The sequence below is a fragment of the Juglans regia genome, chromosome 3 (genome assembly GCF_001411555.2).
Source record: "Juglans regia cultivar Chandler chromosome 3, Walnut 2.0, whole genome shotgun sequence".
In the NCBI taxonomy this organism is placed as follows: domain Eukaryota; kingdom Viridiplantae; phylum Streptophyta; class Magnoliopsida; order Fagales; family Juglandaceae; genus Juglans; species Juglans regia.
In genome coordinates, this window is record NC_049903.1 from 3685389 (window position 1) to 3712559 (window position 27171).

The following is a 27171-nucleotide window of genomic DNA, read 5'->3' on the forward strand; positions in this document are numbered from 1 at the left end:
GTGTTGAACAAAAGCATGGAGATCTTACTCACTCTTGTGATGGCATCAGAACCTGTAAAAGTGCGCATATCCGTGGCCTTTGAACTTCCCCAGTAGAAGGACGAGGTATAAACTTGAAAACATATTCTATTACTTATTTGCCAAATTGTGCATTTGACAGTCACTGTGTCTAAGTTAAGGGTGGCTCCGGATTGTTTTTGAGGTGACTAATTAGGCCAGGCCAATCCTAAAGCCTTCCCAGGTTTGTTTAACCACAGATGTTTGCCATCCCTGAACAAAGATGACTTTAACCAGATTATAATACATAAGGCATTTGGAAAAGCTTAGCCGTTGGATTCTATTTGCACGCGCGCGCGCGCACACATATATATATATATATATATATATTATTGATTAGAAGATATAACTGAATTTTGAGAAGCGATTACTTTGTCCAAACCTACGACAGTGAGAGAGACAGAGATAGAGATAGAGACACTTAAAAGAGAGGCTGAGATTTTGTCATTGAAATAACTTTCCTAACCTACGACATTTTTGAATTGAGGCTTACTTGCAAAATCAAGAATATGTAGTTTGTGCAGCCAAAATAATGAGGGAGAGAGGAGAACGCATCTGTACATACTCATCCGCTTGTGCGCGCAGCAGCAAGGGAATGTAGAACTAACTCCTCACAATATATACAAACCATCATTCGGCTCCACTCGCTTTCCAGTTGCTTCTATTATCTAGCACCCATGGATGGACCAGGAAAAAGAATTCCGCTTCCCTGGTTATCCAATTGACCCTTGTAATTACTAATTGAACAGAACAACAGCCTGATCAATTAATGAAGTCTCTCTTTACTTACTTCCAAATATCATGTAAACGAGTCTCCATGCTTCGAGATATCTTGCTCTGCTTCTGGTCTGAAAACACCAGAACCTAACTCACTCGTGGATGGATAATGGGTTTGCTCTGAAACACCCGTGGGCGTGCCAGTAAATGATGGTTCAAGAGTTTCATTTACGCTCTTTGTTGGCCTCTTAGGCCTCTTGGGTCTCTGTGCCTGCAGATCAGGATTTTGAAGGGAATCATCCAACTCGTCGTCCATTGCTAAAGTCATCTTTTGAGAATTCATAGACCTGGGCAGTGCTTGTTTGTCTGAAGCAGCCTTTCTCTGCAGATATATATATATCATTGTAAACAAAAATGAAAATCAATGAGAGTCCAAGTTTAGAAAAGCTTGCCATAAATATTTTGGTGCTAGGATAAGCCTAAGGTGCCAAATGAATCAAGAATATTCCTTAGAAAAACTGAAGATTGCAATGCTGCTCTTGAGATTTAAGGTCCCATTTGGATACAGAAACACTCTCAACTCATCTCATCTCGTCAAAGGCCTGTGGCTTGATTGACATAACCTCCAACCTCCAAAATAGACGTATGGAGTTCGAAACCCCCCTCTCCCAAATGTATAAAAAAAAAAGCTCATCTCATCTCATCTCATCTCATCATTACAACTTTCCCAAATTTTCATATAAAATATAATAAACAATTCAACTTTTTCAAATCTCAAAACAATAATAATATTCTAACAATATTTTATTCAACTCATCTAAAACCATCGCATCTCATCTCATCTAACTATATAAACGAGCCTAATATTATAACGTAGGCTCATAATCCAACTACCTAAGGAGTGGACAGATCCGCAGATCTCCATCCATCATCAATGGGGAACAGAGAAGCTATGAGACCGCTCACCACTGGGTTATTTCTCATTTCGATTACTTCAGCAAGGTTTTAAGGAATGTTGTCAGGGTTGAGAACCGAACCCAGTAACTTCTTCTGGTTGTCAAACCATAAGAAAGGAAACAACACATGCTTTTCCAAACCACTTCAGTACACAAAGATCTCTGCTAATTTTGATTACTTATTTCGTAACAAATATAAATAAGGAATGTTTCTAAAATCTTAAAAAAAGACGTAGACACGATACATAGGGGCCACTAATATCACTCCATTTCTAGAACTTCTGGAGTAAATGCCCTCGTGCTCTCCTGTTCTCACTCCAGAAAAGGTCACTTCGTTAAAGTCCAAGATGATGACAAAAATGAATGGTAGCAATAATAGTAATAGTATCCAGAGGCCTTGGCTTAGGTGGTATACTGGTGAAGTTATTAAGGTTGGTGTCAGGTTTAATTCTTGCTTAGAACGGGAAAAAAAAACTAGCACGACTCTATGAAGGTGGGTTCAGAATTATCTTTTTATCAGCCCCAGCCCCTCCGCTCCTTCAGATTTATTCCAACCCAAAAAAAACTGGTAATTCTACAGTTTTCCACAGTTTTAAAAGAAATAATATTTCTTTATTTATTTTACTTAATGAAAATTTGGGAGTGTCAAAGGCCTATAATCTCTTTCATTCTTTGAATATTTTGAAACATCAACAAAATAGAAACTGCTAAACTGAATCGCTCACTGTATTTGGGGTAAACGCCAACATGGACAGCTTGAAGAAAGATAAATTGATGGCTTAAGATCTGCCTCGGATGAATACATCAAACTATGAAGGATACACAGTGACAGATAATAGGGCAAGTGATGCTCAATAGCGCTCACTGCTGTCATGTCTCTTGCACAAAAACCAATTACTACCTCAACTCATATAAAATTACCAAATGTGTTCTATTAAAAAGTGAATGAATGAGATCTATTCATTTATTCACCTCAATCGATCTCATCCATTCATTTGGAAGGGGGATGAATTGAGCAAGGGCAGTGACAAGGTTGCTTGGGGAAGCCTTTGTTAAACATCTAAACCACAATAAAAACATGTTGACAAGACTGGTGTAATGAGGGCCCCATATCTTAAAAGGGATCCTTCGGAGAACAAAATTTATGGATCTATACTATTTTCAAACTACTTCCCATAAGGTTTGTTATCACGAAACAAGTGAAAAAAAGTTACAATCCCATTTTCAGAAAAACTAGTTTTGGAAGTATTTCGGTACCTTTTTGTTACTAGATTTTGCTCTCTCAGGATCAGGAGATGGCTCATATCCTGTACCCTGAGATTCAACGTTTGTTAGATCTTCCAAAGAAGCATCACCTTCTGCATCTAACAGTATACCCTTTGTCGAATTTTTTTTCTTTTGCCTATCCTTAACCTGTCAGAAAAAGATAATAATTAGAATATTTTGGTATTCCATTTACGGAATGGTAAAAATGAAACCACTATAATCGGAGTTTATTTCTTGTTCCCAGGAAACAGTTTCCTGAGAGCACAACCAAACAGGAGGGAACTCTTCTCTTTCTTTCTTTCTTTTGGGAGAGGGAGAGGAGGGGAGAATGTGTAAGGAAGAGAGTGGGAATTCTAAGAAAATGTACTGAGTTGGAACAATTGACAGACAGATAACTAGATTCTGACCCAATTGACAGACAGATAACTAGATTCTGACCCAACCTGCAACGGAATTTCTCTCAATTTCTGCTCCAACTGGGCATCATCCAAAAGTAGAGATACAACATCCTCAGGAGCCAAGAGATCACCCTGAACATGACCACCCATCATAACAAGCTGCTGCACTGTATTTTTCTGACTTGCTCTTTGAAGAATCTTCTCTTCAACTGTCTCTTTACAAATAAGTCGGTAGACAGTAACCTACATCATGGAAATGTTAACCTGTAAGTTTAGATTGAAGAATCTGAAACAAGACTTAAAAATGTATGTTTTCTAATGAGTGTGGGAATGTGTCTGCAGGTGTGAGAGAGAGAGAGAGAGAGAGATGCACGCAAGGAAACAGGAAATCTCCAAAGAGCCAAGAAAACAGATGGCATTACTGGGGACTCAAACCATCCAAATGCCTGTGGCATTCTAAAACGAAAAAATTGAACAAAAGTGGAAGAAAGAAACTAACATCTTTTGTCTGACCCAGCCGGTGAGCTCTATCCATTGCTTGTAAATCCAAAGTAGGATTCCAATCACTTTCATAAAATATGACAGTGTCAGCAGCTGTCAAGTTAATGCCCAGTCCACCAGCTCTTGTACTCAACAAGAAGACAAAAATATCACTCCTACAACAAACAAAAAAAAACAAGTAAATCATGGTAACCAACTCGTACAACTCAAACGCTTACCATAGATATGAGAACAAGCAAATATGTGTGTGTGTGTGTGTGTGTCCTTCAACTGCAGAAATCTATTAAAAAGTTTCCTGTATGTATATGAACTCCTACCGATGCTGGAAGTCTCTGACCATGTCTCGTCGATCAGTTATAGTTGAGGATCCATCAAGTCTAAGATATCTATATTTCCGATAGTTCATGTAGTCCTGCAAGTACATAAAGGGTCGTGAATGCCAAAACAGAGTAAGATTTCAATGCACCAACTGGCTAGCAAAATCAATTCATTGACTCAACTTTAAATCTCTCTCAACAAAGAACCTTTCCAAATCCAGGCTCCTACAAGCTCATGTGATAATTGAATCATGAGCTGATCTTTGGGTCACAACTAACTATATGGATCACAACACATGCAAAGAATTGTCCAAATCACCAACACCAATTTATATTAGGGCCCACCAATACCATGATTGTGACAAAAATTTATAACTCAAGATGTTAGGATTGACCAGAAATACTACTGATTGTGCTGAATTTGGGACAGCACCATGTTAACTGCACAAGAAGATTAAAAAATAGAACTAAGAATACCTCCAGAATATTCAGCATCTTTGTCATTTGGGCAAACAAGAGAACTCGATGATTTTCGGCACGGAGACGTTTCAACAGTAAATCAAGTGTTTGAAGCTTCCCAGAGTCCTATTTAGACATTAAATAAAACTTCAGGTTAACAGAAAAGAAAACGATATGGCCACTGAAGAACAAAAGGACATAGGAAAGAAATAACTCACAGTGAGTAACTTTGCTGGGTCAAAGCTTCGTATCGGGGGAGAAGACCCAAAAATCTTGTATGTCAACTGAAGAGCAGGTTGTGAAACTGGTAATTCGGAATCAATCTCTTGAATTAAATTATGAGGACGACCATCAGGCTTTCTGGGTCCATTAAATTCAGACGTCCGTGCAAACCCAGTAAATAACCTTTTTATCCAGGGATCATGTAGTTCTTCAGACATTTTGTAAGCAAAGTTTCTGTCTGAGCAGTGGGCATCAATCTATACAGAACATAAAAATAGAACATGAAGAGGCTTCTGCAATATTAACTGAAATTTCTTGAAATGGAAATAGTAAGTAAAGAAGAACATAAATGAATAAATCAGGCATACTGGAGGAGCTCTAATTCGCGGGATAAATGTGTATGCTGAGTGAAGTAGCCTAGAATTATATAAAAGCCTGTCCTGATGAGGGATAACTAAGGCCTCAAATGGAGCATCTCCAGGCCCCGTAGCATATTTACTTCGAAGTAAGTTAGTCTCAGATCTTGATGGCATCAATAACATCCGCGTCACAGCTCTCATATCCCCCTTCTTAAGGTAACTGCATTCAGGGTCATCATCCATTTTTTCCATAAGTAAATCTATGATTCCATCCAGGAATTTTCGGTCCCATCTCATTACAGAAAACAGAAGTTGCTCCATAAAAGAACCACTAGCCAAAAATGTAACCTCCGAGGGCGACAAGTCCATCAAACGTGTAAAACCAAAAGTTCCACTTCTAACAGACAATCCATTTAAATTATCCTCCGGCAGGAATATGGATCGATAAACATTTTCTGGGGAGAACATATTAAAGTGTTTCTGATAAGATTCTCTGGAGACAGCACGCCCAACTTCCAAGCAAAGAGTTTCAGAACTATGGGCACTTTCTAGATGAACTAGTTTCGGTATCTGAGAAGAAAAGGGAAAATTAGCAAACAGAATAAGTTAAAGTCAATCAATTACTGGAAACCAAAGCAGAGAAATGAGGGGACAAAGCACACGTGCAAGCAGACACACAAACACAAAACTTTCCCCACATTAATCTCCTTCCCATCTTCTTCACAACTAGCCCTGAACAAAAAAACAGATTCATTGGAAGCATAGATACAAGTGCACACACAATCCATGTGCTTTGTGCATTATCAAAAAATTAGGTTTACCAACCCATGTAACATTTGCTACTAAACCTCATTATTATTGGCCCCATCATGAAAGATGAGCTCTTTTAGAGACATTCCCAATGTGTATGCCTCATTATTCAAAAGCACGTGATAGCTAAGAACAGGCTTGTCGCAAAACAATAAGCAAGTCTGGAGTAGATTTAATTATAAGCAATCTTTGTATATGTAGCTTAAAATTACATGCTTTGATATCCTAAAAAACTAGGGAAACCTTTGGCATTTCGTCTACAAAAAGTTGCCAGGTTAAAAACTAAAATAAGCTAGAAAGAATTGAATATTTGAATTGAGTACTTCTACGGATCAGCCAATGTTCATGGCTGATCCGTAGCACACCTTAGCTGTCATATTTTTTTGTTGGTTCTCTAAACGCTCGTTTTAGCCAAACAAATACTCAATGCATTGTAGATAAAAACATAGAATACCTATATGAGAGAGATTTTTAAGCTTTTGGGAGAAGAAAACAATGGGAGCGAAGAGTCAGAGAGTAGAGAGAGGATGAGAATCCTCTGCCATTGACGAATCAGCTTCATCAATGAGACAAGCAGACGGCAAAACTGTCTCCCAGTCTACTTCGCCAAACACACATTTCACGGATTCAATACGACACTGGATTCCTCGCTTCAACCACGAGGAACAGACAGAGGGAGACCAAAAGAAAAATAAAAGTTTTAGAGAGAGAGGGAGAGATGGAGAGGCTGTGAGCTCCGGCCATGGCGATGGAACCCTAAAGGTACAAAGACTCTGGCCCATTAACTCATTTAAAAATCAAGATTTAAGTTAGACTTGGCAAGACAAATACCTCCGCAGTGTGCTATTATTGTTCTTTATGGCATTAAACTGCACTCTAGTGGTATTGCAAACACAAGGCATGTATAGTCCAAAAACTAGTTTTTGCACTTCTACAATTCATAAAGAAAAAGGCTGATTGAAATTGAGAGAGAGGGAGCGACAGAGAGAGAGAGAGAGATGGTAGAAATGTGGTTAAAATGGAAACATCAAGAATGCAAGTAAAGTGAACTACGGGAAATGCCAAACAATTAAGTATTTAGGAAGAGAGGCCTTAAGCATGAAAGTGAGCTTATAGTTTCAGCAATAGAAATATAAAGAAGTTTTTAATTAAGGGGCAGGAAGATAAATGTACCTTGTATGTTATAGGATTGTGAGCTCCTGCATAATGTATGTCCTCCAACTCCCCAAAGGGAGGGGGCAAAAGAGAATTTGGGATCTTCCCAAAGTGGAGGTATGTGCTTCCCTCATTCCTCTCAAACAACTCTGGATGATTACACACCTACCATTACACAAACTACTCACATGTTATGGATGACATGTAAAACAGAAACATTTCATATTGCAGACACAAAATTCACAAAGATCCACGTTCCTTTTTTTGTAAGTAACAAAATTTTGGTCCACAATCAAAAAGAAAGAAAGGCGACATCGAAGTATATAGAGCATACATCAGGTACACCTAAGTAGAAAAGGAAAGAGATTAAGAAAATCCCGGAAACTAAGATCCACAATTCTTCACATACATCAAATTTATACTTTTAAAATGAAGATGTGGAACAAAAGAAAGCCCCAATAGAAATGATGAAATACCTTTCTCAGCTGAATGACAATATTCATCAAATTTAGAATTTTCTTCTCATTAAGATGCCCGCGATTGCCATCAAACAACTCAGCAAGAGATATCTTGTTCTTAATAGCTTGATAAAAAGCTTGCTGCCGAGAACTCAATTTGCAATGTACTGTAACCTCGGTTTTACTGGTCAACTCAGAAACCACATCTGTTTTAACTCTTCGCAGCATAAATGGCTTCAGAATTGAATGCTGTAACGGCGACCAAAACATTAGTCAGAAAAATCTATTACGAATGTTAAAAAATGTTTAAGACTTTAAGACTTTATTTCATTGGTCGATTGTAATAGACTTCAATGGCATGAATATTCATGACTTCCTCGTACATGTGTACTTGACTACGCGTACTTTCTATTATCAACAAAATTATTATTTACCGATAAAAAACAGTTATTTTCCATATTAAAAAGGTCAAAAGTGAAGACAGCAGAGTTCACAATAGAAAAAGCAGCTGACAATTATTGTAGTTACTTTAAATAAAATACACACGTTAAGAACAGTTTATGGCAGCAGGAAGATTGAAAATTTTATTGATTAGTCTAGCAATAAAATTACTAAAAAGGCAAACTCACCAATCTGTTAAGCTGGTGCTCATTCAAAGTTCCCCCATGCTCAGCATGGCTCTCGATTCTGATAAAATGCAGCAAAAATCAGTAGGAGAGAACATTTCAAGTCTGTAGTCTGCAGGCTAAATTTACAGAAACGACAAGCTAACCTGAACAAAAAGACTCACCCTTTTGAAAACCACTCATTGAACTGTTCATGACTGTCAAATAAGGTGGGCATAATGAAATGTAAAAGGGCCCACAACTCCGCCATATTATTCTGGATGGGGGTGCCCGTTAGCAGCAAGCGGTTCCGACAATTGAAACTGAGAAGTGTCTTCCATCTTATACTGCCAAATCAGATATCCAATCAATACTTTTTTTTTAGTAAGTATCCAATCAATAATGATGAGAATACAAAGGATTAGAAATGCAAACTATTCACAAGATAGATGGTTAAAAAAGACTGGGAAAGATTGAGGTGCCTATACACTGAATACCATGCGATACTTTTTTGGTGACATGGAACCACACAAAGGAGGGCCCTTTAGTCCCACCTTTGGGGAATAAACCCCAAATACACGACCCCACCCATCAAGACTGTGTATCAAGCCCAGAATATATGATTCTACAACTCATGCCAAGCTCGCCCTTTAACCAATAGGCTACACCTTGACAGTTTACTATGTAATTCTAAAAAAGATAACAGATTATGTAATATACCTATCTCATATACTAAAGCCACTAAGACTAGAAAGATTAAGCTAACCTGTTCGAACTTTTAATTGCCTGGGCTTCATCTAACACCATGTATTGCCATTTCACTCGCCGAAAATACTTCTCATCAGACACTAGCAGCTGGTAGCTGGTGATGAGAATGTGAAATCCTGCTTCCCTGGCAAGAAAAAGATGCTCACATTTAAAATACAAGATAGGCCTCCTCACTGACCAATTGCTCAGATTAATCAATGATTTTAAAAATTAAAGAAGGGCAAAATATGTTTTTAACTGCTCAACTCTTCACATAAGGTGCATTACAAACTAACTCAAGACTGAAGAGTTTGAATACACTTCAAAGACATATTATCCGTGTGCCTCTATTGCAAGAATGCTACTTTTGGAGATGGCATGACATACATTCAAAGTAAGCTACTGATCAAAAAAAGTATATTCAAAGTAAGCATATCTTTTAGTTGAACAATGTGCTAAAAAATATTATTTTTCTTCATCAGTTGTCCACAATCATACAGAAACAATTCAAAGGCAAATATTTTAAAAGGAAGTTTCACAAATCACAATTTTTTCCTTTTCAAATACATCAAGCATAGTGGCTCATAAACATGTGGCCACTGTTTCAGGTATCAACACCCAGGTTGCTCCAAAATTCATTGCAAGCTTATCAGTGTCAGAAACAGATATTCCAGTGTATGTCTCCAATATCATTTTTAAGAAGTTTCCCCACCCAAATATGGATTTGATAGAACTACAATGCATCCAAAATTCCAAAAACAGTACATCATTGTCTTCTTTTCTAGCCAAAGTAAAAGAACAAGCAGTAGAAAAGATAGCTACCTGCGGTACAGATCCTTAGGTTTGATCCTTTTCCTAAGAATGGTTCGATCTTGAAGCCCACCCCAATATGGAAGAGTTTTCATGTCAGGGCAGAAACGACTAACTTCATCATTCCAGTTGTTCAACACAGAAGCAGGTGCAACAACCAAAAAAGGCCCCCATATATTTTTCTCCTGAGCGACACAAGCAACAAAAGTTATTAGAGAGAACCTAAAACTATCAAACACAAAGCTGAATACTTACCTCAGCTAAATGAGCCAAAAACGCCATGGCCTGAATGGTCTTTCCGAGTCCCATCTCATCAGCAAGTATACCATTTAATCCCTGAAAGAAAAGGGGCAAAAAGAAATGCACTCTTGTTTACAATGTGACAGTCTTGATGTGCAATTTTTCCAAGGGACAAGGGACCACATACATAAACAATCTAGAAAAGAGTAAAGAGAAAGATACTAAATTTTTAATATAGGGATTGTCTTGTCTCACAACCTGCTCGTAACAATTAACCAGCCACTGAAGACCTTTTAGCTGATATTCTCTAAGGAAGCCTTTAAACATCCGGGGTGTCTGAACTGTCGATGTTACAGGCATGGTGGAACTGTAAATATAATTACAGAAATTCTGTTATTTGACAAGAAAGGTTTGACCCTTAGTGTTTAATAAGAATTTTCTTATTTGACAAGAAAGGTTTGTCCCTAAGTGTTTAATAAGAAGGGGGGAGAGGAAAGAAATGAAGAACTTACGGATTATGTAGATCAATGTTACTAGCTCCTGCGACCTCAGATTCAGCAGCTTGTCGCAGCCTCGAGCATTCACTATCAAAGGTACTTGTTAACTTTTTCTGCTTAGAGACTGCATCTTGAGCAGCTCTAAAAGCCTCCTTCTTCAATTCAGCCTCCTCAGGGTCTTCTTCCTCATCAGGCTCCGCATCTGAAGAGCTCAAGACCAATTCTTGGTCGTTTAATTTTTCACCTCCCACAGGCAAAGCTTCAGAGGGCTGTGAATTTGACTTTTTTTGCATAAAATGACTGTAAAGTTCTGTTTGTTGAATAAGAAAATTGAGCCGTTGTTGTTGTCTCTTTGCTTCCCGAAGCTCCTGTTCACGCCTCAAAGCTTCAGCAGCTTCTCTCTCCTCTCTTTTCCTTACTTCTGCCTGTACACAAGGATAGTGAATAAGTATTTATGCAAAACTATTTTTTTTTTTTTATATATAAGTAATCAATAATTTATTAATAAAGATAGGCAAAGCCCAAGTACACAAGATGGTATACAAGAGATAAGACCTATCTAGGTCGAAGTAAGGGAAACTAAAAAGTCATGAAAATTCAGGCCATTAAAATCTAAAGCAATGGCCCATAGAAATAAAGTGCTGAAAAATAGTGTTCGAAGTTCCTATGGAGTCTGGAGCAGTCTCCAGAAGAACTTCGAACATACATAAAAACATATTCATGAAAAACTAGGGCCCATTGGATGAACAAGCATGTACTTGCAGGTTCATGCATGCATAAAAGTTGTAACATTCAACATAAATATACATGAAAGAGAAGAGAAAATTAGAATGTAGAAAGAAGAGAGAGAGAGAGTGGGTGTGCATACATGCATGTGGAAGCCTGATAATGCTACATTCAGTCTCATTAAAACCACAGATAAAATTATCTAACAGCTTGTATCTTCATGGAGAATAAATTTCATAAAGGAAGAAAGGAAACAAACCATCTCTTTATCTACTCGCTTCCAATACAGCAGCATATCTCTAGCTAATTTTCTTGTGCGAATGGCAGCACCCCTCATCAGTTTAAGGGATCGACTCACCTTCATTTTCACCTGATAAAAAGAAACAGTTGACACACTAGCTTCAGGATAAACTTACAAAAATAATAAAGGAGAGATAGAAGAAATCGAACATTGCTTAAGTTTGAAGAACTGAAAACCACATCCCACATGACTGGCACATACTAATTGAAAATGAAGCATGCAATAAAAATGCAACATAATACTTGCCTCTCTTTGACAGTTCTCAGAGAACCTCTTGGCATCAATTAGTTGCTTTCGATGAAAAGCTGTAAAAATCCTATGATGCTTCGGTATGTCTCTTCTTACAATGTTTACCCAAACTTTTCCAATCTTCTCCTTTTCTTCCTCCTCAATCACAGAAGGGTCTTTCTTTAGCTTTGTCTTCTTGGGCAGAGCCCGTTCAATGATCTGCAGAACAAAAGAACCAAAGCTGAATGGGAAAAAAAAATACCATATCATACCGTACACAAATAGAAAATGGAAGGCCAACTAAACAACCACCTCCCCAAAAAAAAATAAAATAAAATAAACTCCAAAATATTTCATTTAAAATCCAAAAAGTAGTATATGAACCTCATATGTGTCTCCTTTCTCCAAAACCTTCACGTAGTAAACCTGCAAAACACCACCCTCTGACAAAATAGAACGCTTTATGTTTCCAGCTGCCCCTTCTGGGATGAAGGAATGCAACCCAATATCGGATACTTTGAGACTGAACTTGTGGGGCAATTTAGAAGCTGACAAGGCCTTCAATCTCGCATGAAGTGATTCATACTGGAGCTGAGGCTCCCCCATTCCTGCCCAGCTCCTAGGTCCAAGCCTTTTATTATTAGCCATCATTGCTGCTAAGGACCCCAAATCCAATGTACCCTTTAAGTAAAAATCCTCCACCTGGAAATCTGAGAAGCTTGGCAAGTTCAGTGATGCTGCTGACTTATCATAAGTAGGAGGAATCTTATATGTGATACCATCCCCAATATCTAAAAAAGCCGGTTCATATGTTGTTCTGCAAAAGGTAAATAAATGATAATTATCACCCAATATAAAAATTAGAATATGCTTAAAAAAAGCACCTTAAAAACCCACAGGAGATGACATACCTTTCACTGCCATTGAGTGGTGCAAAATCTGTTTCATGATAGTTCTCTTGTTTTTGACGATTAATATCATTGAGCCAGTCTGATATGGTTTCCACTTCATTAAATCCTCCTCGGTGCTCATTCCCCAGCTTCCTAGCTTTTGAGCCCAAATTACTCGTCGGAAGTGGAACTCCCATCCTGGTTGGTGCAGGACTTGCTGAGGAATCCTTCACCCTCCTCCTCTTGTACTTCTGAACATGTTCTCCGAGCATTGATCGATACCTGTCCTCTGTAACGCGTGTCCCATAATAACTTTCCTCATCCTCGTCGTCACTGTTTCCAGACTGCTTCCTTCTCTTTATTGATTCCCTTTCACGCATAGGCCCATTACCGTGATTCATAATTGTCCCGCCTGTGTGTATAACCAACCAAACAGCACAATGCATTCATGCATACATACATAAGCTCAAATCTCACTATCCCAAGCCACTTGAAACCAATTCTCTCTCTCTCTCTATCTCTCTCCGTGTGTGTGTCTGTGTCTGTGTCTGTGTCTGTGTAGTAGGAGAGAGAATGTTCTTCAAACAAAAAAATAAACATCCAATTACGAGACTCAATCCAGATGTTTCATTGTGATTTCAAGTCAAAGGATAAAAACCAAAGCCTACCTTGGCTACCTCTGCTCTCGTCCTGACTACTATTTCCATAATAATCAAAATCATCATCTTGTTGAGGAAGTTGAAAGTTCATCAAAGACTACAATATAACCCCACAAGGAAATAAAATATATATATATATTAAAAAGATAAATTCCTCGATTAAAAAAAATCTAAAGTAATAACCAACTAACAATGAAACACAGGGTAAAATATCAAAATAATAAAATTTTAAAAGAAGGACTTAAGTTCTCTATAAATATATGAAAGTTAAACAAGAACATAAGAGGTAGTAAACTTGAGAAAACAAAGAGAACTCATATGCGAAGAGCGAAAACCTATACGAAAAACCTCAAGATTGAAGAGATTGGAGTAGCAGAGTGAGTCCTTCGATTGCCTCCCGTGGTCCATGTGCGTTGGCCCGAATAGGCTCCAAAGCTGACCGTAGGGGACGAAACCCTAGCTCTCCGAAGAGCATTGAGAATTGGTCGATTAAGAGATAAAAAGAATAATAAAGCCCTAACCCTAGAGCAGTCCTGAAAGGACACGGGAGAGGGAAAGGGAAAGGAATGTGGGGTGCGTAGGATAAGGTGAGGAAGAGAGTGATCGTAGACACACAGGGTGCAGGTGGCATCGCTGGTTGCTAACGTGCACAAAGTGGGTGACATTCGTTAACGTGCGCTACTTCGTGGTTTCCTAAATTCTTTTTATTTATTTCTCTTTTTAAATTAATTTCAATATTTGTTGGCCAGAGCGAGACCGGAGAGGAAGGTTTCGAGGAGACTCCTCTCTCCTCTCTGTCTCTTTTCTTCGGTGGCCTCTCTGCATCGCATCGGTATTTTTTTTTTTTTTTTTTTTACAAGAGGATCGCAACGGTATTGAGAGCCCGTGAATGCTTCGGGATCGGTTTCCTAGCGTCTGCGTCCGCTTTTCACTGGCAAACCTGTTTTCATTTTTTTTTAAGGAATTATTTTCAACATTCTATTATGAGTAATGATAATTATAGAATATTAAATATGAAAATTATATAAAAAAAAATTAAATATTAATTGTAAATTTTTTTTCAAAAAAAGTATGTGATGCTTGTTCAATTTGTGTTTATAATTATTCATATTTTATTATCGAGTTTGGTGTATAGAATACATAATCTACATCATTTAAATAGTAAAATAAGATTTATAAAATTTTATTTTTAAATATTTTTTTAAATCAAATCATACTGCATAAGTTTTTTATTAGATAAATTATCCACACCAACTTAAAAATATAATTTTTCTTTGTTAAAATAATGTTACAACGATAACAATATTTTTTTTTTATCGTTTTATTTTAGATTATTGAATAGGATATCATTTAGGACTTATTTGGGGTTGCATTAAGATTTTAAAAAAGTGTTTCAATAACCCCAAAAGCTCTAATATAAATATTAGATTATTTGGGTGTTATATATTAAAATACTTTTTAAAAATACATTTAAGAAAAATTATCATTTGTACTTTTCTAAATAATATGGAATATAATTTTAATTTTAAAAAGTCTATTAATAGATAAAAATACCCATATAACTTTTAGATAATTACAACTTTCAAACTTTTTTAGATATAATCATAATTTTAAAAAACTTAAATGATCTTTTATGTCATTTTTATTTCATACATGGTTTTTTTAATTTATTTCTAAACAAATGTAACATATTTAAAAGTATTTTAAACATATAATTATCAAAAAGTCAATAAATTTTTTAATAATAAACTTATTACTTAAGTTATAAACTATATTTTCCGTTACAATCCCAAATATGCCGTTAATACTTAATGCTTACATCTATTATTCTTTTGGGTCTTCAAAGAGATAAATAAATAAATATCATTTTTGGCAAACGTAATGTCGGATTTAGAAACGGTGATCTGTCGTTGAAGGCTTGAAGGCCATACGAACCAGATTCGGTTACAACGTTGGGCAATACAAAACCGTCTAATGGACCAATATACTGATGGGAAATATAGGAGGATGGTCGGAAAATTACTAACAAAACACTTCTAAAATAAATCTTATTTTCTCTGTAAATAGACTCTCTTAATAGAATAATTTTTTTCACCAGTCACTATTTATTATTCTATACTTCACATCTTATAAAAAAAAACTATCAAGTATAAGATATGTAGATGAATAGTGACTGATTTATAGTAAAATCATTCTTAACATCATGTCAATGGATTAAGAATTATAGAAATGCATGAGAGATAGAAACATGCATGAAAAATTTATTGACTGTTTGATAATTATATGTTTAAAATATTTTTAAATATGTTACATTTATTTATAAACGAATTAAAAAAATCATGTATGAAATAGAAATGACATGAATTATAGAAATGCATGAGAGATCGATAGAGACAAAAAGAAAGAAGGTGCGATTGGGATATAATGAAATAGAAATTATAGAGCTTGCGCCATATAGAGTCTAAAGACAAAAACAACTAGTATGTAAGGTAGAGAGAGTAGCTGATTAATAGATTGAGAGAAAATAGACCGAACTCACGGGAGGGGTGTAAAAAACAAAGTCAACACAAATTAATTAGTAGTTAAACATTTGCTAAGAACCAGATCATCAAGGAGTAATCATAAAACGTTAAATTTGTTTGGAGAGATGTTACAGACATAAAAGGATATTACAAACTGACGGGGCATAGTACTAATATGTCACGTTAGTCTTATTCTTCTTATTTTTCCCCCATTTTCCCCCTCCCATCCTCCCTTTCTTGCTCTCTTTTCCAAACACTCGAGCCTTATGCTGTCGCAACCCCTCAACGACGCCACTCTCTCATTTCTAGCAAGACAATAGACATCATTATCGTCACTCCTCACTAATATCTACACAATCTCTCTCGATCTCTCTTTTTGGGAAAATAACGGGTGAGGAACAAAGGCGGGAGTTAGGGAGAAGTGAAAGTAAGGAAAAATATATTGTATCACTTAATTTTGTAGAATCCTCTCTTGTCTTTATCTTTTTCATTTGTTTAACTTCACAGACGCTCCTGCTAGCTTTTCTTTCCTTGCAATCTAAAGATGTTTGGAGAATGAGATGAGATGAAAATTTTATGAATAGTAATAAGTTAGTTTGTGAATATTAGTGATATAGTTTGAGTTAAGAAAATTGCTACAGAGTAGCTACTATAGATGTGCACACACTACGTGACTGTTTCTGGTCCTTACATTTTTTTTTTCAGTCCCTTTCGCATTCTTCACTTTCTAACTTTCTCTCTCTCCTCTGGCTCGATTCTCCCCCACACCCGATTCTCCCTTCAACCCAGCCCGACGCCGTCCAGCCTCACTGCCACCACTGGCGACTCCCCCCCACGCCGACGACCAAGCCAGCTACCACCGATCTCCCTCATGCACAGCTCTCTCTATCCCCTGCGTTAACCCAACAGAAATGGATTTACCAATTTCTCTCCACTTGTGCCGTCGTACGCGGCCACCCAGGCCACCTCACCTCCACCACCTCACACCGACGACCACATCTCGCAGACCTAGTCACCAAAAACCTCCCTCTCCGTTGAACACACGCAAACTACCCATAAAATGGGTTTCACACGAGCTCGGGGCCACTGACGGCCCTATCGCCACTATGCATCGGTTCTAGCCCCACCGTGCACCTCCCCTGACCACTGCAACTCCTCCCCAAGCACCTACGAGCCAACTAAGCCCTCCACCTCTCTCTCGGTCTCTCTGTCTCACGACTCTCACCCTCTACATCTCTCTTGCTCTCCACCTCTCATCCATCATCTCTCTCTCTCAGTCCGGTTTGGATGATGCCACATAGGATGTGCAAAATGGCTATTTTCAAATAGTGGCTGCTCCCTAGATTAATTCTTGAGTTAAATATTTTTTGAATTTTAGAAAGGAAGAGAGAAAAAATTAAATAAAAAAAATTCTAAAATTAAATATTATTTTTTAATATTTTAAAAAATTAAATTATTATTTATTTAAAAATTTAAAAATATTGCAATGATTAGTTTAAAAATACTTATATTTAAATAATATTTTTAAAAAAATAGATGATATGAAAATTATTTCAAAACATCTCTCAAGAATCCGTGTGAATCCGTGTGCTTCCGCGTGAGCGAGGAGGTCTGTAGGCGTACTGTTCATATGGCGTTGGGTCAAGCCCAACAAGTCTTATTATGCGTGCGGTTCTTATAAACTCGAAAAATTATATTCACAGGTCTTATATACCGCACGTTATAATTTTTATAATTTTTTTAAATTTTTATTTTTATAAAATATATAATATATAAATAATGAGTAAAAAAATTTAATTATTTAAAAAAAAAAAAAATAAAATAAAATAATTTGTGACGTGCGTAACTTATGGACATCAATACTCCTTAAACGCTGCTTCGGACACACCTATTATTTATATATATAACTATTAAAAAAAAAAAAAAAACAGCCAGGTAAACGAACTTAGAACAAAGCTTCACCCATTGCCCTTTCTGCAGAAAAATGTCAGGCTACCCTCACAATACTTCCGGCTACGGCTACGGCGCTCCGCCGCCTGGAAGCCAATCTTATGGCTCCTCCCCATACGGTGCGCCCCCACCACAGGGATACGGCACACCCTACGGCGCGCCACCGCCACCACAGCCGCAAGGTCAGTCTCCCTACGCCCCCGTGGCCCAGCCTTACGGCGCCGCGCCATCTGCCCATCCTTACGGCGCCGCGCCATCGGCCCCGCCTTACGACCACAAGCCCCCTAAGGAACAATATTCTTCCTCCGCCGGGGCCGCGTACCCCCCATCGGGGCCTAACTACTCCAGCCCTTTCGCGTCGCTGGTGCCATCGGCCTTTCCACCCGGCACCGATCCGAACGTCGTTGCTTGCTTCCAGATAGCGGACCAGGACGGCAGCGGGCTTATTGACGACAAGGAGTTGCAGAAGGCGCTCTCTTCCTACAACCAGAGCTTCAGCTTGAGAACCGTCCATCTTCTTATGTACCTCTTCACCAATTCCAACACCAGAAGAATCGGTTAGATACTCTCTCTCTCTCTCTCTCTCTCTCTCTCCCCTATTGTATGAATATTAGGGTAAATTTAGCAATTACAAGGGAGGGATGGAGAGCTCTGGTTTCACTCTCCTGGTGTAGTGAATTCCGCGTGGTACTGAGATCTGCCTGTATTCTGGATTGCGCTGAGAGAAGGAAATTCCGGCTCACCGTTAGAAAATGCGCCGGGTTGGAGGTCCTCCGATTCACGGGAACGACTTCTAGTTGGCTGGTGTGGCCGCTCGATGTTTGACCGGTGCAGAGGAAGGCGTTGAAATGTCCATAAAGCCCTTAATCTGTAACGCGTAATGCTTGTAAGATTTTGAATCTGGCCACGGTTTATTGGGTACATGTGATCATGTGGTTCCACATTCCACGTGGGAAATATTGATGATAGATAAGCCTTTCTAGATAGATAGATAAAGTGTTTCACGTTTCATTTTATTATTACAGTTTTAAAATTTGACATGACTAGATTGGCCATTCTTTTGGGATAGACGGATGGAAACAACCACCGAATAGGCAAAAACAATTTTGTCTTTTTTTTTTTTAAATATATATTTAAATTCATTAAATATTTTTTTTAAATAATTACTTAACAATTAAGTAAAAAAAAAAAGCAATCGGCGACCAGGAAGCATTTTCCTAGAATAAAATTAAACAAATGCATAATTTAATATTAAAAAAATCTATTTGCAACTTTCTGGCATCATCACACCACTTATTGTGAGGAAGCCCAGCCGGTTTCACGTTCCCTACTTACTACTCTAGACTGGACTAGCGTCCTTTGAATCTAGTGGTTCTCCACCTAACAAGGTTTATTAACTTGAGTTTTTTCCGCCTTTTGAATCTAGTGGTTCTCCACCTAACAAGGTTTATTAACTTGAGTTTTTTCCGCCTAATATACTGCAGGACCTAAGGAATTCACTGCAGTATTCTACAGCCTCCAGAGTTGGAGAGTAAGTAGAGATTTATTATTATCAGTTATAGAATACATTTTTTCCGTCTAAAATCTAAATTTGTATAATCATCTACCATATTCAACTTCTCAGGACATTTTTGAGAGATTTGATAGGGACAGGAGTGGCAAAATTGACTCGTCCGAGTTACGAGAGGCACTTCTGAGTCTGGGATTTGCTGTCTCGCCGGTGGTTTTGGATCTGCTTGTTTCTAAGTTTGATAAAACTGGAGGCAAAAGCAAGGCCATTGAATATGATAATTTCATCGAGTATGTTTTGTTTTTTGCTTCACTATTTTATTGGTTGGTTCAAGATCAGATACTGTTTTAGTTGCAATGTACTTTCTGTTTATTAATGGCTTCACCTTTTTTTCTGGAATGCAGGTGCTGTCTTACAGTTAAGGTGATCTCATATCTTGTGATTGACATTATTATCATCTTGATTGAAATATTGCCTCTACTCTGGCATGCATGCCCAATGCACTAATTACACTGGCTCGATCAAGGCATTTCTGCCATTTTACTTGATTTTAACACTAGCAAAAGAGGATTTATTTTTCCCTTTCTGACTTCCGTTTAAGCTTTCAAATGATTTGAGGTAGCTTTTCCTGAATTTTATTGACTTGAATACATTCTGCACTGCTTACAGTAGTACTCTTGAGTTATTATGAATTTCCGAATACTAGCCACCTTTCTTCCCATACATGATTCCACTACCAAAATAAGAAGAGCATTTTCTTTTCATTTCGATAATTCTGCGATCTAACTTGCATACTTGAATGAATTGTGTGAAATCTTTGAATCTGAGTTTTCCAGCACTTGTAGACTGAACTGTTCTCATAACATTTTGACCAAGACAATTCGACTTGCAGGGACTAACTGAGAAATTCAAGGAGAAGGATAAGGCATACTCCGGTTCAGCAACTTTCACTTATGAGACCTTCATGATGACTGTTCTCCCCTTCCTTATCGCATAGCCAGGTTGATGATGGTCTTTGGGTTGGTTTGATGTGATCTCGATTGGTGTGTTTTAGCGCAATAGATATTTGTTTTATTTCTAGCTTTACTAATATCTCTATGTGCTTCTGTTCGATTGTACGGGTCTTGTGTAGAGAGTGTCTTGTGTAGAGAGTGTCTTGTGTAGAGAGTGTTTATGGGTAAATTTGCTGATAGAATTATCAATCCATCTCTCTTTCCTGTGAGGATATATTTGACAATGAGCCATGCTGTCAGTCTTTGGATAATGATATTGTCTTGTCGATTTGTATGTCTTAATTGTGTCTTCCCACACAAATGCCATGCCGATTTATAGTACCGATATATGAATGGAAGTCGATCGGAAGAACAGACCTGCTAAAAAAGTCTTTGCTTGCTTCCATCAAAATTCTTTAAACCAACTTTAAAACATAGGTTCTAATATCGCTTTTCGTTGTTCAGTCTTTACTTGCAAGTGTGAAAAGCAAATTGTTTCGATCAAGACATGCAAATCCGCTTTCATGTGAATATCAACAAGGGCAGTTGCTTTAGCTCATGTTGTAAGATGCATTATTTATTTATGTAAAGGAGATAACGCGTGCAGTTATGTGGCTCTACAGCATATTTAATTCTCTTCTCAGTAGTGGAAAGCTAATTAAGTAGAACCTCCGCTTGGATTGTAAAACCGAACCGCTATTCCAGCTGATTGTTGAGTCGGCCTGGCATTTGCTTCAAATCCCTGAAACCAGAACAAACCAACAGTCAACTTTGAAACACCGCAGAAAGTAAGTTTATAGGGATTTGCTTCGATCCTGAAATGAACCTAGAGGCTCCACTGCCAAAAAGACTTGTTTGATCAAAACTAGGATACTCTATTGAAAATCACCTTAAGGAGATAGATAGAAGTGGGTGAGGAGGGTGGACAGATAGGCATGCACTAGTTATATATTTACTTAGAACAAACTTACATCGTGAACAGCTTCCCTTAAAGCTGCCACTTGCTCCCTTGAAACTGTCCTCACCTATAAAAGAGAAGTCATGTTTTATTAAAAGACAAATTAAGGGTTACAGAGCTAACGCTGCAATTGCTAATTGAGCTGTGTTTGGCAAAGGACCTTCTTGACTATTGTCCAAATGACACCCTCAGTGCATGGAGGAACTGTAAGAGATCCAATGTATCTGTAATACTTTCTACTCCCAAACTTAATTACTCCCGGATTGACAGTCCCCAAATTTCTCTCTTCATTCCCAACTGATTTTATGTGGTGAAGCAGCTGTCAAAAAGTAGTGTGAGATGAGAAAACAAGCTGGGAAATATACCTACATATTCTCAAACTAGACATGATTCATTCATACAACATATGTCTTCTTCTAATCATTTTATATCTTTTTACTGTCAAGAGTAAAGATGAAGGGTATGACATTAAAAATTCAAGTCATTTATATCAAAAGTCATTTTATATCTTTTTTACTTTCAAAAACCATCCAAGTGACCAGGTTGGCCAAATTTTGTTTATTTGATGCATTTTGCCAATCATGGATGCATGTGTCCAAGCAAATGAAAGAGAAGACAGCCTAGATACCTCTGTGAGGAAGGGATCATGGCGGCCATATTTATAAACAATTCCAATAACAGCTATCTCTCCACCGGTGCTTAAATGAACTACATGCAGCTCTAAGTCATACCTGAAAACGGAATTTGCAGTGAATATTTGTCATCAGCCATTGCACTTTTGCATGTAAAAAAAAAAAAATGTGTTGAGTGCAAGATACATAAATTTAATAGCATGGTTCAGACAAAAGGAAAAATAGAGAGAATAAAAGGCAAACAAAAGACCTCGATCCATTGAATGTGTGCTCAGAGGGGGAATGCCAGTGACACTGTAGCAGCTTGTAGTCAGTACCATTTATCTTAATGTCTCCTGCATCCCCTCTCCATATCACCTGACAAAACATGTATTTTGAATAAATTGAACAGCTGAAAGATGCACATGCATGCCACTTCTAGATATATTAAGGTTAAGGAGTCCTAGTTTAGAAGAATCATATATAGGCCTAGCGATGCTTGTTTTTATAATTGAAAAATTATTCTCATCAGTGACTATTCACAACCCCACACCCTATGAAAAACATATCACCTGACAAAACATGTATTTTGAATAAATTGAACAGCTGAAAGATGCCCATGCATACCACTTCTAGATATATTAAGGTTAAGGAGTCCTAGTTTAGAAGAATTATAAGCCTAGCAATGCTTGTTTTTATAATCGAAAAATTATTCTCATCAGTCATTATTCACGACCTCACACCCTATGAAAAAGTTGCAGGTGTGGTGTGTGAAAGTGAATAGTAACCGATGCATAGCATTCTTCTTCTATAACTCGGTGTGAATCCTGGTTGGCAGCCATGCCACACATGCATTCATGCAATTGAAATTGCAAACATTAACTGAATTGATATGTAAATATGACCATGGAAAATGATGACATGCAAAGCATGGCTTAGGCAGCTTACTGTAATGTCGTGTCCCCTGTTCTTCACAACAGCAGGAGCTGGTTTGTAATCCCTTTTTATTTTTCCCAGAGAAGGAAAAACCTGCACCCTTCTGTCTAGAAGATCAATAGGAGACTGCATTTTTCCATTACCACAAGCTTTCCAATGTGGATCAATTTCGCCCCATTTCTTTGGCCCTTTACCAGTTCCCTCGACGTAAGTAAATGGAATTTCATCATCTGTCCCGCCTCAAAAATAAATAAATAAATAAATGATAGAAAGTGCATAATCAGATTGGGATAAAATGTATAACATGAAAATTATTTTCTTAATATTATTATTGTTTTAAGATTTAAAAAAATTAAATTGTTTATTATATTTTATATAAAAATTTAAAAAAATTATAAAGATGAGATGAAATGATACGAGATGAGATGAAATAAAATGATTTATGTATCTAACCGAGTCCTAGAAGTGCATCTACTCTTTCCATTCCTTTTACATAGTTACTCAGTGAGACACAATGACATGATAAGTACGTGACATTAATCCTTTTACGTGTTCCCGAGTACAAAGAAAGCGTTATGAAGACAAAATTCTTGCAAAGAAAATGAAGTAAAAAGTCAAGAGAGAGCATCTTTTTTTCTTTTCTTTGTTTTTTTTTTATTTTTATTTTATCAAACGTAAAGCAAAGCTAGCTGATGACCAAGCGATCCTAAAAAATGACAAAGTTTAAAAAAATAGACGCAACAAATCTTGTCTCCCTTTTCAAAAGTAATTGCCGAAACCTTTTTTTGTTTCGGCCACGTAACCTTATACGACATCAAAAGGAAAGAAGCTAATACTTTCTTTGCCCTCAAGGATATAACAGAAAAAAGTCTGAAATAACTGTTTCAGCATTTAATAAAAGTGACGCTATAGTAGTACTGCTAATTACTTATCGTGTAAACAAATCAAAGACTTTATTTTTGGAGAATAATTTTGCATCTGATATATATATATATATATAAATGAGTGTTTTGATTAGCAGTTGATCATCATGAATCACTGTCATACTTAGATCCTAAAAATTAAGAAATTAAACAGCTGTCACCATCATGACATATTTTAGTGGGCCCGGGTCAAGGGGGTCTGGCCCCTCCAAAATTTTGATAAATATATAAATTTATATATATATATATATATATCAACTTATCAAGGATTTTGGAGTAAGAAAAAAATGTAAAAAAATTATTTATGACAAAAATAAATTCATTTTAATTATAAATGATTATTTCTTTAAAAAAGAATTTTATTGCAATAATTAAACTTCATTAATCCAGGCTTCCGGTCACGTTGGATAGCCTAGTTGTTTAGCAATGAAAACATGACTTGATTAGTTTCAGCGTGATCATTGGCAAGATATGGATTTACTAGCTGCTGCTCTTTAAAGTTTGAGTTTGTCATAATCACATAAATAACAGCTGGTTATCGATCGGTCTTGATCAAGCACAGTGAAAGCTGCAAAATGATTTCATAAAGAGGACGATCAAGGTTATAATTTAATTAATTGGTAAGAAATATGTTTTACGAAACTTTGATCTCTGGAATATTGGATTTCAATAAATCCATTTATTTCTCAGTACGATTCGACGACTTGAGCAAAAATTTTATGCTCAAGATGAAATCTAAACAGCATGCTTAAAAAACACAGAGAGATCATCAGAGTGACAGAGAGAGAGATCTGGCATGCGATGTTTTTATAATGTGTTAGTCATATTCCCATTACCAATAGAAGAATGACATTTCTACCGATAAAAGAAAATAACATCGGGACAAAAAATAGTGTAATTTTGTTTGTTCATGATGTTATGTGACGTTTGCGCTATAATTGAAAAACAGAAAGAGAAAACCACCAAAACCCCATTAGCGACCTTTAAGACGAACTAAAGCAAGAAGATACCAGGAACAGAGAGAGAGAGAGAGAGAGAGAGAGAGAGAGAGAACTGAGAACGTACGTACCCACTTCAGAGACGAGCGCCTTGGAGAGGTGAGGGAGAGATGATGAGATCAGAATGAGAAAAGCGATCAGAAATAGAAAGATGGTGGTCATGATGGGGTGGGTATGGATGAAGAAGATCACGGTGCTTGCTGCTAAATCTTACTTCCCAGTACTAGTACTGGATAGCTGCTTCGCTCTGGTTGTAATCCTCGTTTCCCTTAACTCTAATATATATAAGAAAGCTGAAAGGTGGCCGTCTGGGTTTAACGCTGCTACTTACGTTGATTTTACTACTGAGATTTGCCCACCCACGCTTATCAGGAGGTGCGTGCTCACGCCCACGGCCATCATGTAACGGTTACGAGCAGGGCCTGCGACTTTACTCATACCGGATATTGGATAATAATTCGGAAATTTAAACGTTTGATAAAGTAAATTTATAAATAAATATGGTTTAATGGATGATATTATATTGTAAAATTATATTTATTATAAAATAGATATAATTTATCATATCAATTTGATTTTTTTTTTTACGATTATAACACTTCTTTAAATATTTGCGGCTGGTGAATCACAGGTTTTCAACGCAAATGTTAATTTTTTTTTACCGTTCATGGTAGAGAACTTTCATTTTCCCACGAAAAATCCAGGGAATAGCTCCAATTTTAATTTGGGAAGTCTAATAAAATAAACTCACAAATTGATGTAAATTTCTATAGTATATTAGATTTATTTTATAATAAAAATATCATCCTAAATCAATTTATATATTTACTTTTATATAACCTTTTTTGTAGATGAAGTATTTCACCTTCAATTTTTTTAAGAAAAATTATTATCATTTATTTATTAAATAAGTTTACATTTATGACTGGATACATTCTAGAATGTCTCCATACCAAACATGACATTATAAACCAAAATAATATATTTAGAGCTCCACTATTATATTATTTTTTTTTATGACTGATCTGATTTTCACTATTGCTGATATTCTTTACATACAAAACACTCACTGCCTAAACAATAACTCAACCTCACCCTTCATAAAAATAGAAGATTTAACCTCTACAGACAAAAGTCAAACTTTTTTTTTAATTAATGATAAAGAAACCAAAAAGGAAAACAGTATGATAGATGCGAAAAATGACAGATTATAGTTTGGACCAATTTTGTAGACTTCATAATCTGTGATGGTTCGTGAAAGCAACACACTTGTATCTTTTCAGTCACAAAAGTCAAATCTGAAATGTCTAATGGTGGTAAGTCCGATGATATAGTGTACATGTCAAGAAGAACTGTCAAAATGGGTGGCACGTGAGGACCACACGCAAATGTGGGTGGCGCGTAATAACCATGCACGGTGATTTTCGCAAAACTATTACTTTCTTTCCAATAATTTTTGACCTATAAATCTGTTTGTACTATGCGTGTCTCTCGAGAGTTGTCAGAAAGCTGTAAATCTATCTTTTTCAATTTTAAAGATAATAAAATAAAATAAAATAAAATAAATTTTAATAGACAATATGAATAAATAGAATGAGGGAATGAAGAGGAGGAGGAGGGAGCTAATGACTCCTCCCCCTCTGGCGTATTTCACCTTCGATTTAATTGTTGGTTTCAAATATTTAATTGAGCACATCCCGTCTCAAGGGTCTAGCATTGTAATATTTCATGAACAAGAATTCTTTGTGCGCAGGGGTACAAAAAATTAAAAAATAAAATTAATGAATCAGATCAGGCCGGACCGAACTGAACCGATGGATTTGATTCGGTACCAAGTTTGATTCGGTCCAGTACTCATTTTATTTTTCTTAAAATCGGTCTGATTCTATTTTTTTTTTCTAACACCAGACAGGACCGGTTCATATATATATTTTTCATTTTTATATTGTATAATTTTTTATATGGTTTTTTATATTATATATAATATATATAATTATATATAAAAATATTTTTGTATTATATGATAAATTACTAATTAATATAATATTAAATTTTAAAATCCTATATAAATAACTATATATTATCACTATAGTCTATTGTATTAATAGTTATATTAATACTACATTACTATATATTATAATATATCACTAAATTATATATTATAAATATATAGTACAATATATTATTATGTATTATAATATACTATATAATATTTCAAAAAAATCGAATCGAGCCGAACTGAAACTGATAAAATTGAAAGTATTGGTTTAGGAGCGTAACTGGTACAGTATCGGTTTTTCAAATCTCAAAACTGGTATATGCCGATTCGGTTCTAAAATATATCTAAAATCGAATCGTTACACACCTATTTGTGAGTAAACTAGAAAATAAGG

The 27171-nt window shown here is 36.5% G+C and overlaps 3 protein-coding genes across 8 annotated transcripts; 1 reads left to right on the forward strand and 2 right to left on the reverse strand.

Moving 5' to 3' along the window:
- Nucleotides 1–473: 473 nt before the first annotated feature.
- On the reverse strand, nucleotides 474–14067 carry LOC109005253 (chromatin-remodeling ATPase INO80-like). 5 transcript variants are annotated; one of them, XM_018984083.2, is made up of 24 exons: nucleotides 13727–13786; nucleotides 13388–13475; nucleotides 12741–13131; nucleotides 12214–12646; nucleotides 11848–12048; nucleotides 11560–11670; nucleotides 10590–10999; nucleotides 10336–10444; nucleotides 10093–10173; nucleotides 9850–10022; nucleotides 9047–9172; nucleotides 8466–8627; nucleotides 8305–8362; nucleotides 7694–7924; nucleotides 7236–7382; nucleotides 5262–5822; nucleotides 4890–5150; nucleotides 4690–4797; nucleotides 4213–4307; nucleotides 3894–4050; nucleotides 3440–3637; nucleotides 2988–3143; nucleotides 848–1156; nucleotides 474–766 (listed from the first exon to the last, which is right to left on the reverse strand). In XM_018984083.2, the coding sequence occupies exons 1-23, from the start codon at nucleotides 13784–13786 to the stop codon at nucleotides 857–859; spliced, it is 4617 nt and encodes a 1538-aa protein (XP_018839628.2). In that variant the 3' UTR covers nucleotides 474–766; nucleotides 848–856. The 5 variants fall into 5 exon arrangements, with proteins under 5 accessions (XP_018839628.2, XP_018839627.2, XP_018839629.2 ...); XM_018984082.2 differs by having other exon boundaries at nucleotides 474–1156; nucleotides 13727–14067; XM_018984084.2 differs by having other exon boundaries at nucleotides 474–1156; nucleotides 13714–14067.
- A 3727-nt stretch (nucleotides 14068–17794) lies between these two features.
- On the forward strand, nucleotides 17795–20655 carry LOC109005251 (calcium-binding protein CBP-like). The gene is made up of 5 exons (XM_018984079.2): nucleotides 17795–18407; nucleotides 19335–19381; nucleotides 19475–19650; nucleotides 19765–19783; nucleotides 20253–20655. Exons 1-5 carry the CDS (start codon nucleotides 17885–17887, stop codon nucleotides 20355–20357), a joined length of 870 nt encoding a protein of 289 aa, XP_018839624.2. The 5' UTR covers nucleotides 17795–17884; the 3' UTR covers nucleotides 20358–20655.
- Nucleotides 20656–20902: 247 nt separating this feature from the next.
- LOC109005252 (alpha carbonic anhydrase 4-like) lies at nucleotides 20903–25152 on the reverse strand. Of its 2 annotated transcripts, none has more exons than XM_018984080.2 (7): nucleotides 24850–25152; nucleotides 22870–23096; nucleotides 22193–22299; nucleotides 21939–22041; nucleotides 21471–21629; nucleotides 21324–21377; nucleotides 20903–21094 (listed from the first exon to the last, which is right to left on the reverse strand). In XM_018984080.2, exons 1-7 carry the CDS (start codon nucleotides 24938–24940, stop codon nucleotides 21011–21013), a joined length of 825 nt encoding a protein of 274 aa, XP_018839625.2. In that variant the 5' UTR covers nucleotides 24941–25152; the 3' UTR covers nucleotides 20903–21010. The 2 variants fall into 2 exon arrangements, with proteins under 2 accessions (XP_018839625.2, XP_018839626.2); XM_018984081.2 differs by having other exon boundaries at nucleotides 22870–23087; nucleotides 24850–25149.
- Between the last annotated feature and the right edge of the window lie 2019 nt (nucleotides 25153–27171).